Source organism: Scyliorhinus canicula, chromosome 15 (assembly GCF_902713615.1).
Source record: "Scyliorhinus canicula chromosome 15, sScyCan1.1, whole genome shotgun sequence".
Lineage (NCBI taxonomy): Eukaryota > Metazoa > Chordata > Chondrichthyes > Carcharhiniformes > Scyliorhinidae > Scyliorhinus > Scyliorhinus canicula.
Genome location: NC_052160.1, coordinates 26,684,057 through 26,697,289, shown reverse-complemented (window position 1 = coordinate 26,697,289; position 13,233 = coordinate 26,684,057). Strand labels below are relative to the sequence as shown.

General features: G+C 51.0%; 1 protein-coding gene across 2 annotated transcripts in view; it reads left to right on the top strand.

The window, feature by feature from the left end:
• The window catches only part of glis2b (GLIS family zinc finger 2b), a 205,043-nt gene that overhangs the window by 179,987 nt on the left and 11,823 nt on the right, over positions 1-13,233 (top strand). For both annotated transcript variants that reach the window (XM_038820096.1, XM_038820097.1), the window contains exons 2-4: positions 2,739-3,014; positions 5,580-5,761; positions 6,816-6,995. In XM_038820096.1, coding sequence (XP_038676024.1) covers positions 2,834-3,014; positions 5,580-5,761; positions 6,816-6,995 — 543 coding nt within the window. In that variant the 5' untranslated portion in view covers positions 2,739-2,833. The remainder of the gene's footprint in view (positions 1-2,738; positions 3,015-5,579; positions 5,762-6,815; positions 6,996-13,233) is intronic.

Genomic DNA, 13,233 nt, shown 5'->3' with positions numbered 1-13,233 from the left:
ATGTCCTCGCCACCCCCTTCCAGAACTCCTCCAATGCCGGGCATGCCCAGAACATATGGGCATGGTTCGCTGGACTCCCCGAGCACCTGACACACCTGTCTTCACCCCCAAAGAACCTACTCATCCTCGTCCCAGTCATGTGGGCCCGGTGCAGCACCTTGAATTGGATGAGGCTAAGCCGCGCACAAAGGAGCATTATCAAACAAAGATTAACACAGCAGGATCCCACAACACAGCAATGAGGTGAATGACCAGTTAATTTGTTTTGGTGATTGGCTGAAGGATATTGGCAACTTTTAGCACGGTAGCACAGTGGTTAGCATTGTTGCTTCACAGGTGTAGTCCAATAATTGGAGGATATTCCGTCACATTCTTAACTTGTGCCTTGTAGATGATGGACAGGCTTTGGAGTCAGGAGATGGGTTACTCGCCACAGAATTCCCAGCCTCAGGCCTGATCTTGTAGCCATGGTATCAATATGGCTGGTCCCATTCTGAGTCTGGTTAATTGTAACTCCCAGGGATGTTGGCAGTGGGGGATTCAGCAATGGTAATGCCATTAAATGTCAAGGGCAGATGTTTATATTCTCTTCTATTGGAGATGGTCATTGCCTGGTGCTTGTGTGTCACTAAGGTTAATTTATGCTGCCCATTCTCAAGTTATTGTTTCTGCTGCTGCATCCATCATACCTGCATGTTCTGCATCATAACTGGCACTGCACAGGAGCACACCTGACATAGGGGTTAGGCCTGGATTAGTGATTCAGTGACTGCTTCAACATCTAGTTGACAGTTTCCAAGAAACACTTGCTCTGTGACAGGGCATCTCGAGGTCAGTCCCTCAAGACAGCTTGATGCTGACTTTTAAAGGTGAAGATTTTAGTCATTGTGATGCCATTGAATCCTAAGGAGGCTTAGATTTTCGCTTTGAGGCAAAATGGACATCTCCTGGGAGACGTGAGGTGGCAATGGTACCAAAGACACTCATTTTTACCAAAGACATTCATTTATTGACTGCTGGACAGCCATGCTGTTCTAACACTGTCTGACACTGTATTTGGCACAATGGGGTAAACAGCCAGTTAAGTAGCCAGCCACAACCTAGGGGTTAGGCTTGAGGGGTGCGACAGGTTTGGCTCCCTGAGGTTGAAAGAGTCATGGCAGTTTGCAGGGAACATGTGCAGATGTGGAGGAAAGCCTTATTGTGGTTACACACAGGCTGCACATTGCTGGCATGAAAAGACTTTGGTTTGTGTATCAGTGTGCCTCCTGTGACTGTGCTTTGATGGCGATGTGTGTGCACTCTATCACATCATTACTCTTTGGCTCTGAGGCTCCCTATCTGTTAGAAAATTAATGTTTTCCTTTACTCTGGTAACGAGGGTATTGGTCACTGGCGTTATTCGCCTGTGGGGGGCTGATTGCGAAGTGCCGCAGAGGTCTGCAGCAGAGCACTGGAAGGATCTGTCTGCATAAACACAAAGGGCCACGGCATGTTGAGGAAGATGATCCTGTTCCTGTAAACCCTTCTCTCAGGATAATATCACCCCCCCCCCCCCCCCCCCCCCCCCCTAATCGGGAGACAGCGCAAACTCCCTCATGACCCCACCCCACATTTCTGCTCATTGTACAGTGGATGACCAGGACAATTCCTGCTAAATACTAGAACCACACACTATTCAAGCCTTAGAATTTTACATTTCTCTCCAGTGCTATGAAAGAATGTCAACCTTGATTACACAGCAAAAACTGGGCCTTTGTTGAGTGAAGAAGCAAGATATTCAGAAGGGGCAGATCTGTGGCTTGTCAGGCCAAGAACTGGAGCCACTGAATGTCACTGCAGTCTATAACCCATTGAGAAGGGTCAGCAGAACCATTGGTACACAATGGACATCATTTAAAAATATAAATTTAGAGTACTCAATTACTTTTTTCCAATTAAGGGGCAATTTAGCGTGGCCAATCCACCTACCCTGCACATCTTTTGGGTTGTGGGTGTGAGACCCATACAGACAGGGGGAGGATGTGCAAACTCCACACAGACAGTGACCCGGGGCCGGGATCAAACCCAGGTCCTCAGCGCTGTAGGCAGCAGTGCTAACCACTGTGCCACCATGCTGCCCTCACAATGGACATCATTGGCAGGTTTTGTATCAGGCCATGATCAATGCTAATGTCAGAATCAGGAGGGTTTGGCAGAGATTATTGTTGTATTACCATCTGCAGGTCAGAATGACCTATATGCAATATAACAGGGGCATAAGTTAACTGTGCATTGAAAGTATATTAATGAGCTATTGAATCGTGTGAGCGAGTTACGTGGAAAATAAGTGGCTGTGGAAGTGAGTTACCAGTGCATAACATAGGTTCATATGGCAGTGCGGTACTCGAGGGAGTGCTGCACCATTGTGGGTATTTTCTTCCAGGTGAGATATTAAACCAAAAGCTTTTCTGCCTCTTCAGGTAATGTAAGGAAGGCATTCTTAGAACAGTAGAGTTTTCCCAGTGTCTTAGCCATCATTTACACCTCAACTAACAGAACCAAATCAACATCCATTTCATTGCTGTTTTTGTTTGGGATCTTGCTGTGTAAAATGGGCCAGCAATCAAGAGTCATGGCATTACAACATTAGTTCCTTGCCTGTGAAATGCTTTCACCTGAGTTTGGACAAGTGATTATGCAACTAGACCTCTTCCATTCGGCAGCCGAGGTAATGAATTTGCTGTTATGTCTTTCAGGATTCAAGGCTTTGCTGAAGGGGGTTTCCCAGTCTGGGCTCAGGGCTCTGTGAGAACCGACTACTGTTCCCCCCTCAGTGCCCGTGACCGTCAGGATGCATTCTCTGGACGAACCCTTGGATCTGAAGCTCAGCATTTCCAAGCTTCGAATGATGAGGGGGAAGAAGCAGAAAGGATTTGAGAGCATGGAAGAGAGCAGCGCACGGAGGGAGTTGAAGATGACAGCTGATGGGACAGCCATCATCACTCCGGCATCTCCCCAGCCCATTCAGTCTGGTGAGGGAGCATCTCTTGTTGATTAACAGTGAAACTGGGAAGCAGTCTCTTTGATGGTATCAACTCATACTTGTGGGAAGCTAAAAGTATTTGCCCTATTGTGCCTGAAGGATGTTAGTTCCTGACCCTCCCCAGGGGCTGGAAACTGAGTCAGCCGAGTCTCAGTGTAACACTCTCACCATTGACTCAGCTTTGATGGATAAAACAGAAACATCACTAACCTCTTTGAGAATAAGAAACTGAATGGGTAGGAGAAGATTCAGATTAATAAATCATTAAAAGCAACATTGCAGCTCAGCAACGTAATCAAACATGCTGACAAATCACTGGGATTGATCTCGAGGGCTACAGAATTCCAAAGTACTGAAATTTGTGCATATTTCTGGTCTCCATATTATTAATAAGGAAAGAAAAACCAAAGTGCAAAGAAAATGATAAGGATGGTGTTAGGGGTGAGAGATAACAGCGGTCTGGAAAGATTGAACCAGATTGGGTGGTTTGATTTTGAGAAAAGAGAAGACTTTTGGAGATCTGATAGTGATTGTTAAAATTATGAATGGGTAGATGTGTAGAGAATCTAAAACTAGGCACCAAAGATGCCCCAAAATGTGCAGGTTAACTGGGGTTATAGGGATAGGTCGGGAGAGTAAGCCTGTGTGGGGTGCTCTATCAGAGAGTTGGTGCAGTCTTGATGGGCCAAATGGCCTCCTTTTGCACTGTAGGGATTATGTGAATGATTCTATGGATTCTATAAATACAAGATAGCTACTAATACATCCACGAGGAAAATGAAGAGAAATTACTTTTTTTTTAATTTAGAGTAGCCAAATATTTTTTTTATTTTTCCAATTAAGGGGCAATTTTAGCCTGGTCAATCCACCTACCCTGCACATCTTTGGGTTGTGGGGGTGAAACCCACGCAGACACGGGGAGAATGTGCAATCTCCACACGGACAGTGACCCAAGGCCTGGATTCGAACCCGGGTCCTCAGCGCCGCAGTCCCAGTGCTAACCACTGCGCCACCTTGCTATCCAGAAGAGAAATTATTTGACTCATTTGTTACAATGTAGAACTTGCTACCACAGGAAGTGGTTGATATTAGAATAGATGCTTTCAAAAACTAGACGATTGTATTGTATATAATTTTTATGTAAATATCTCACTCCCGACTTTTGAACACCAAGTCTAGACTAAGTCTAGTCTAGACGTGGGGCAGCACGGTAGCACAAGTGGATAGCATTGTGGCTTCACAGCGCCAGGGTCCCAGGTTCGATTCCCCGCTGGGTCACTGTCACGTTCTCCCCGTGTGTGCGTGGGTTTCCTCCGGGTGCTCTGGTTTCCTCCCACAGTCCAAAGACGTGCAGGTTAGGTGGATTGGCCATGATAAATTGCCCTTAGTGACCAGAAAGGGTGGGTGAGGGCTTAAGTGGATCGGTGCAGACTCGATGGGCCGAATGGCCTCCTTCTGCACTGTATGTTCTATGTTCTAATACACAGCGTGCAGAAGGAGGGAGTGCTGCATTGTTGGAGGTGCTGTCCATCGGATGAGGCATTCAAACGAGGCATTGTTTGCCTTCCCCCGTGGTAATGTTCTGAAAAGCACAGTGGAATTCCCCATGAAGGTGTTTTACCCTTCGGCCAGCAGCACTAAAAAGGGACCATTGTGAATTTTATTGCATTGTGTGGGAGCTTGGTGTGCGCAGATTGGCTGCCTTGTTTCCTACATTGCAACAGTGGACAGAATAATACGGACTGGAGAGGGTGTGACTGCATGTCCCACCCCCTTGGAAACATGGTCAACCTGGAGCATGTGGATGTGTTCCACATCAACCCAACACAGCCATTAAGTGCAGCAGGACAGACTAAGGAGGGCCAAGTGAAACCACCACCCCTTATTAGCAGTCAATTAGATGGGCCAACAGCTCCATCAGTCCTGGCAGTGGCAGCAAGGCGTCAGTGGCCAATGCCACGATTGCAGAAGGGAAAGAAGATCCATGGGTCCCTGGCCCAGTTAAGTTCAGGCTGGAAGGGTTTGAGTATAGGAAAATAGATGGCGGAAGGTGGGTTTCAGGGTGGGGGCTAGGAAGAAGGAAGGTGGAGATCCTCATGGGCGGCCAGCTCGCAATCATCAAAGCAACCCCCAAAGAACCACATCTTTTCCTTTCTGCCCTTTAAACATTTAAGTTAAAACATCATGGGTTGCACAGTGGTTAGCACTGCACAGTGGCACTGAGGTCCCAGTTCCGACCCCGGGTCACTGTCCGTGTGGAGTTTGCACATTCTCCCCGTGTTTGCGTGAGTTTCACCCCCACAGCCCAAAGATGTGCTGGGTAGGTGGATTGGCCACGCTAAATTGCCCCTTAATTGGAAAAAATTAATTGGGTGCACTAAAATAAAAAAAAATTTTAAATAGAAAAAAAATAAAAGACTTGCTGTATTTCGCAGCCAGTGCCTTGTACTATCAATAGTTTATATATGTGGATCAGGTACTGGTTAATGAGGTGCTCAGTGATACGTGTGCCTCTCTCTCACATCATTTTCTCTTTCTCCCACTCCCACTCCAGGTCCATCGATCAGTTCCCAGGATCAGGAGAAGCTGGACTTGCATTTGTCTCCTGCCCGCAGCTCGGTTTCCATTGTGGATCTCAGCCTGTCCCCAGGCTCCGGCCTTGACTCTCCCCCTGGGTCTGCTGCATTGCCTGAGGAATTGCAAAACAGCGATGATACATCACCCAGTGTCAGCACCGTAAGTACCCAGAGCCTGTGATGATAGCAGGAATAGCACAGTGCCACAATTCTGAATGTATATCCAAGATCTGAGGCTGTTGCTAGCACCTCTGTTGCCTATCCAGCTACCACTCACTGTCTTTTTAAAAATAAATTTAGAGTACCCAATTCATTTTTTCCAATTACAGGGCAATTTAGCGTGGCCAATCCACCTAACCTGCACATCTTTGGGTTGTGGGGGCGAAACTCATGCAAACACGGGGAGAATGTGCAAACTCCACATGGACAGTGACTCAAGGCCAGGATCGAACCTGGGACCTCAGCGCTGTGAGGCAGCAGTACTACCCAGTGCGCCACCGTGCTGCCCCCATGTACCACTCACTGTCTGCACATTGAATGTGGGCCTTTGGCATTTCCAGCCTCCCTATCGTACTAGGCCTCACCTTTGACAGCGTGCCCTCATTGCAATGTCACATTTACCAAAAATAGGCCGTCTCCTCCAGCCTGTTCATTCAACTCTTTGTCACATAGATTGAATACAGTCTGTGGTTGCGAATAAGTGAATGCAGAAATATGCAGGTGATGTATTTCTGACTTATTCTTTCACTGCTGCTTTATTCTTCCTCAGTCACTGACTAGTTCTGTGTTGTGCTTGGAGAGGATATATATTTTTTTAAATTTAGAGTAGCCAATTAATTTTTTCCAATTAAAGGGCAATTTAGTGCGGCCAATCCACCTACCCTGCACATCTTTGGGTAGTGGGGGCGAAACCCACACACAGTTCTGGGTTGTGGTTGTAGAGGATATATATAGAATAACAGCTACCTGGGAATGAATTACAGACAGGAATCTAATCAACGGTTTGGGTAATTTATATATTTATAGAAAATAACAAATAACTGGAATGAGTAACAGGATGAAATTTATTCGTACAGTATAGATTGGATACCCAAGATAAACAATGTCCCAGGCTTGTACTAAAACAATGAACACTAATGTGGGTTCTGGCATTGCAACTTCAGGAGAGAAATAGTAAAGAACTGGAGATAATGATGAACATGTTGTCTCTGCAGGACCCACAGCCAATCTGCTTCCTGGAAGGAAGTCAGAGCTCTCAGACATTCCAGTTCTTCCTGCCATTAGGTTCCAGCAGCCCAGTGCACCTGCCGTCTCCCTTACTGGTGACACCACCCAAGGAGATGCAGAACCTGCTGGAGCTCCCGATGGAACAGCTGGCATGCAGGTGGCGCAAGGTAAGTGGATGCATTCAGATTCCTCCTCCCTCTGTTGCCTTGAAGGGTGACCAGGGGTTCAGCACTTGTGCAAGCAAAGGGCTCTGTTGTTTGGAGCGGCAGTATGGCACGAATGAGTCAGTCACAGGCTGAACCCAGTCCTCTCCTCCAATATCCACTCCATAGCTTCCAGCAGATCAATAATCAGGAGCTATTGTTGGATCACTAGCTGCTTTACCTCTGCTCAGTTCAAGGGCAATTGAAAAGGCGCCGATCAAATAGATTCCGGGAGGTTTCGTCACATGACAGTCTTGGCTCAGACGAACAAGACTGGCATCAGCTTTCACTGCAGAGACTTAAGCAAAAGATCCAGGCTGACACTCCACCCACAGTATTGAGGAAAGGCTGTACTGTTGCAGGGCCAGTGTGTGAGAGGGTGCTGAAATGTGGAGGGGCAGCATTGAGGGAGGACTGCAATGTGGAGGGACAGTATTGAGAGAGGACTGCAATGTGGAGGGACAGCATTGAGGGAGCACAGCAATGTGGAGGGACAGTATTGAGAGAGCACAGCAGTATTGCAGGGGGAGCTTTGAGAGAGCACTGCAGTGTTGGAGGGGCAGCATTTAGGGAGGATTGCAGTGTTGGAGTGGCAGCATTGAGGGAGCACTGCAGTGTTGGAGGGGCAGCATTGAGGGAGCACTGCAGTGTTGGAGGGGCAGTATTGAGGGAGCACTGCAGTGTTGGAGGGGCAGCATTGAGAGAGCACAGCAATGTTGGAGGGCAGCATTGAGGGAGCACTGCAGTGTTGGAGGGGCAGCATTGAGGGAGGATTGCAGTGTTGGAGGGGCAGCATTGAGGGAGGACTGCAGTGTTGGAGGGGCAGCATTTAGGGAGGATTGCAGTGTTGGAGGGACAGTATTGAAGGAGCACTGCGATGTTGGAGGGGCAGCACTGAGGGAGCACTGCAGTGTTGGAGGGGCAGCATTGAGGGAGCACTGCAGTGTTGGAGGGCAGCATTGAGAGAGCACTGCAGTGTTGGAGGGGCATCTTTGAGAGAGCACTGCAGTGTTGGAGGGGCAGCATTGAGGGAGCACTGCAGTGTTGGACGGGCAGCATTGAGGGAGCACAGCAGTGTTGGAGGGGCAGCATTGAGGGAGCACTGCAATGTTGGAGGGGTAGCATTGAGGGAGCACTGCAGTGTTGGAGGGGCAGCATTGAGGGAGCACTGCAGTGTTGGACGGGCAGCATTGAGGGAGCACAGCAGTGTTGGAGGGGCAGCATTGAGGGAGCACTGCAGTGTTGGAGGGGCAGCATTGAGGGAGGACTGCAGTGTTGGAGGGGCAGCATTGAGGGAGGACTGCAGTGTTGGAGGGGCAGCATTGAGGGAGCACTGCGATGTTGGAGGGGCAGCATTGAGGGAGCACAGCAATGTTGGAGGGGCAGCATTGAGGGAGGACTGCAGTGTTGGAGGGGCAGCATTGAGGGAGGACTGCAGTGTTGGAGAGGCAGCATTGAGGGAGCACTGCAGTGTTGGAGGGGCAGCAATGAGGGAGCACTGCAGTGTTGGAGGGGCAGCATTGAGGGAGCACTGCAGTGTTGGAGGGGCAGCATTGAGGGAGCACAGCAATGTTGGAGGGGCAGCATTGAGGGAGGACTGCAGTGTTGGAGGGGAGCATTGAGGGAGCACTGCGATGTTGGAGGGGCAGCATTGAGGGAGCACAGCAATGTTGGAGGGGCAGCATTGAGGGAGGACTGCAATGTTGGAGGGGCAGCATTGAGGGAGCACTGCAGTGTTGGGGGGACAGTATTGAGGGAGCACTGCAGTGTTGGGGGGACAGTATTGAGGGAGCACTGCAGTGTTGGAGGGGCAGCATTGAGGGAGGACTGCAGTGTTGGAGGGGCAGCATTGAGGGAGGACTGCAGTGTTGGAGAGGCAGCATTGAGGGAGCACTGCAGTGTTGGAGGGGCAGCAATGAGGGAGGACTGCAGTGTTGGAGGGGCAGCATTGAGGGAGGACTGCAGTGTTGGAGAGGCAGCATTGAGGGAGCACTGCAGTGTTGGAGGGGCAGCAATGAGGGAGCACTGCAGTGTTGGAGGGGCAGCATTGAGGGAGGACTGCAGTGTTGGAGAGGCAGCATTGAGGGAGCACTGCAGTGTTGGAGAGGCAGCATTGAGAGAGCACTGCAGTGTTGGAGGGGCAGCATTGAGGGAGGATTGCAGTGTTGGAGGGGCAGCATTGAGGGAGCACAGCAGTGTTGGAGGGGCAGCATTGAGGGAGCACTGCAGTGTTGGGGGGACAGTATTGAGGGAGGATTGCAGTGTTGGAGGGGCAGCATTGAGGGAGGACTGCAGTGTTGGAGGGGCAGTATTGAGGGAACACTGCAATGTGGAGGGACAGTATTGAGAGAGCACAGCAGTGTTTAAGGGACAGTATTGAGGGAGCACTGCATTGTTGGAGGGGCAGCATTTAGGGAGGATTGCAGTGTTGGAGGGACAGTATTGAAGGAGCACTGCGATGTTGGAGGGGCAGCACTGAGGGAGCACTGCAGTGTTGGAGGGGCAGCATTGAGAGAGCACTGCAGTGTTGGAGGGGCATCTTTGAGAGAGCACTGCAGTGTTGGAGGGGCAGCTTTGAGAGAGCACTGCAGTGTTAGAGGGGCAGCATTGAGGGAGCACTGCAGTGTTGGACGGGCAGCATTGAGAGAGCACTGCAGTGTTGGAGGGGCAGCAATGAGGGAGCACTGCAGTGTTGGAGGGGCAGCATTGAGAGAGCACTGCAGTGTTGGAGGGGCAGCATTGAGAGAGCACTGCAGTGTTGGAGGGGCAGCATTGAGGGAGGACTGCAGTGTTGGAGGGGCAGCATTGAGGGAGCACTGCAGTGTTGGAGGGGCAGCATTGAGGGAGCACTGCAGTGTTGGAGGGGCAACATTGAGGGAGCACTGCAGTGTTGGAGGGGCAGCATTGAGGGAGGACTGCAGTGTTGGAGGGTTAGCATTGAGAGAGCACTGCAGTGTTGGAGGGCAGCATTGAGGGAGCACAGCAGTGTTGGAGGGGTAGCATTGAGGGAGCACAGCAGTGTTGGTGGGGCAGCATTGAGGGAGCACTGCAGTGTTGGAGGGGTAGCATTTAGGGAGGATTGCAGTGTTGGAGGGGCAGCATTTAGGGAGGATTGCAGTGTTGGAGGGGTAGCATTGAGAGAGCACAGCAATGTTGGAGGGCAGCATTGAGGGAGCACTGCAGTGTTGGAGGGGTAGCATTGAGAGAGCACAGCAATGTTGGAGGGGTAGCATTTAGGGAGGATTGCAGTGTTGGAGGGGCAGCATTTAGGGAGGATTGCAGTGTTGGAGGGGTAGCATTGAGAGAGCACAGCAATGTTGGAGGGCAGCATTGAGGGAGCACTGCAGTGTTGGAGGGGTAGCATTGAGAGAGCACAGCAATGTTGGAGGGCAGCATTGAGGGAGCACTGCAGTGTTGGAGGGGTAGCATTGAGAGAGCACAGCAATGTTGGAGGGGCAGCATTTAGGGAGGATTGCAGTGTTGGAGGGGTAGCATTGAGGGAGCACTGCAGTGTTGGAGGGGTAGCATTGAGAGAGCACAGCAATGTTGGAGGGGCAGCATTTAGGGAGGATTGCAGTGTTGGAGGGGCAGCATTGAGGGAGGCCTGCAGTGTTGGGGGGACAGTATTGAGGGAGCACTGCAGTGTTGGGGGGACAGTATTGATGGAGCACTGCAGTGTTTAAGGGACAGTATTGAGGGACCACTGCAGTGTTGGAGGGGCAGCATTGAGGGAGGACTGCAGTGTTGGAGGGGCAGCTTTGAGAGAGCACTGCAGTGTTGGAGGGGCAGCATTTAGGGAGCACAGCAATGTTGGAGGGGCAGCATTGAGGGAGCACTGCAGTGTTGGAGGGGTAGCATTGAGGGAGCACTGCAGTGTTGGAGGGGCAGCATTGAGGGAGCACAGCAGTGTTGGAGGGGCAGCATTGAGAGAGCACTGCAGTGTTGGAAGGGCAGCATTGAGGGAGCACAGCAGTGTTGGAGGGGCAGCATTGAGGGAGCACAGCAGTGTTGGAGGGGCAGCTGAGCGAGTGCTGCACTGTTGGAGCGTGAATGCTGAGCGAGTGCTGCATTGTTGGAGAGTCAGTGCTGAGTCAGTGTTGCGCAGTTGGAGCGTCAATGCCTAGCGAGTGCTGCATTGTTGGGAGAGTCAGTGCTGAGCGAGTGCTGCATTGTTGGGGAGTCAGTGGTGAGCGAGTGCTGCATTGTTGGAGTGTCAATGCTGAGCAAGTGCTGCACTGTTGGAGCGTGAATGCTGAGCGAGTGCTGCATTGTTGGAGAGTCAGTGGTGAGCGAGTGCTGCATTGTTGGACAGTCAGTGCTGAGCGAGTGCTGCATTGTTGGGAGAGTCAGTGCTGAGCGAGTGCTGCATTGTTGGAGCGTCAATGCTGAGCGTGTGCTGCATTGTTGGAGAGTCAGTGCTGAGTCAGTGTTGCGCAGTTGGAGAGTCAATGGTGAGCGAGTGCTGCATTGTTGGAGAGTCAGTGGTGAGCGAGTGCTGCATTGTTGGAGAGTCAGTGGTGAGCGAGTACTGTATTGTTGGGAGAGTCAGCGCTGAGTGAGTGCTGCATTATTGCAGACTCAGTGCTGAGTGAGTGCTGCACTGTTGGAGAGTCAGTGGTGAGCGAGTGCTGCATTGTTGGAGAGTCAGTGCTGAGTGAGTGCTGCACTGTTGGAGAGTCAGTGCTGAGCGAGTGCTGCATTGTTGGAGAGTCAGTGCTGAGCAAGTGCTGCATTGTTGGTGAGTCATTGCTGAGCGAATTCTGCATTGTTGGAGAGTCAGTGGTGAGCGAGTGCTGCACTGTTGGAGAGTCAGTGCTGAGCGAGTGCTGCATTGTTGGAGAGTCAGTGCTGAGGGGAGTGCTGCACTGTTGGAGAGTCAGTGCTGAGCGAGTGCTGCACTGTTGGAGAGTCAGTGCTGAGCGAGTGCTGCACTGTTGGAGAGTCAGTGCAGAGCGAATGCTGCATTGTTGGAGAGTCAGTGCTGAGCGAGTGCTGCATTGTTGCAGAGTCAGTGCTGAGCGAATGCTGCATTGTTGGAGAGTCAGTGCTGAGCGAGTGCTGCGTTGTTGGAGCGTCAATGCTGAGCGAGTGCTGCATTGTTGGGAGAGTCAGTGCTGAGCGAGTGCTGCATTGTTGGGGAGTCAGTGGTGAGCGAGTGCTGCATTGTTGGAGTGTCAATGCTGAGCAAGTGCTGCACTGTTGGAGCGTGAATGCTGAGCGAGTGCTGCATTGTTGGAGAGTCAGTGGTGAGCGAGTGCTGCATTGTTGGAGAGTCAGTGCTGAGCGAGTGCTGCATTGTTGGAGCGTCAATGCTGAGCGAGTGCTGCATTGTTGGAGAGTCAGTGCTGAGTCAGTGTTGCGCAGTTGGAGAGTCAATGGTGAGCGAGTGCTGCATTGTTGGAGAGTCAGTGGTGAGCGAGTGCTGCATTGTTGGAGAGTCAGTGGTGAGCGAGTGCTGTATTGTTGGGAGAGTCAGCGCTGAGTGAGTGCTGCATTATTGCAGACTCAGTGCTGAGTGAGTGCTGCACTGTTGGAGAGTCAGTGGTGAGCGAGTGCTGCATTGTTGGAGAGTCAGTGCTGAGTGAGTGCTGCACTGTTGGAGAGTCAGTGCTGAGCGAGTGCTGCATTGTTGGAGAGTCAGTGCTGAGCAAGTGCTGCATTGTTGGTGAGTCATTGCTGAGCGAATTCTGCATTGTTGGAGAGTCAGTGGTGAGCGAGTGCTGCACTGTTGGAGAGTCAGTGCTGAGCGAGTGCTGCATTGTTGGAGAGTCAGTGCTGAGGGGAGTGCTGCACTGTTGGAGAGTCAGTGCTGAGCGAGTGCTGCACTGTTGGAGAGTCAGTGCTGAGCGAGTGCTGCACTGTTGGAGAGTCAGTGCAGAGCGAATGCTGCATTGTTGGAGAGTCAGTGCTGAGCGAGTGCCGCATTGTTGCAGAGTCAGTGCTGAGCGAATGCTGCATTGTTGGAGAGTCAGTGCTGAGCGAGTGCTGCGTTGTTGGAGCGTCAATGCTGAGCGAGTGCTGCATTGTTGGGAGAGTCAGTGCTGAGCGAGTGCTGCATTGTTGGGAGAGTCAGTGCTGAGCGAGTGCTGCATTGTTGGGAGAGTCAGTGCTGAGTGAAATCTGCATTGTTGGAGAGTCAGTGCTGAGCGAGTGCTGCATTGTTGGGAGAGTCAGTGCTGAGCGAGTGCTGCATTGTTGGAGA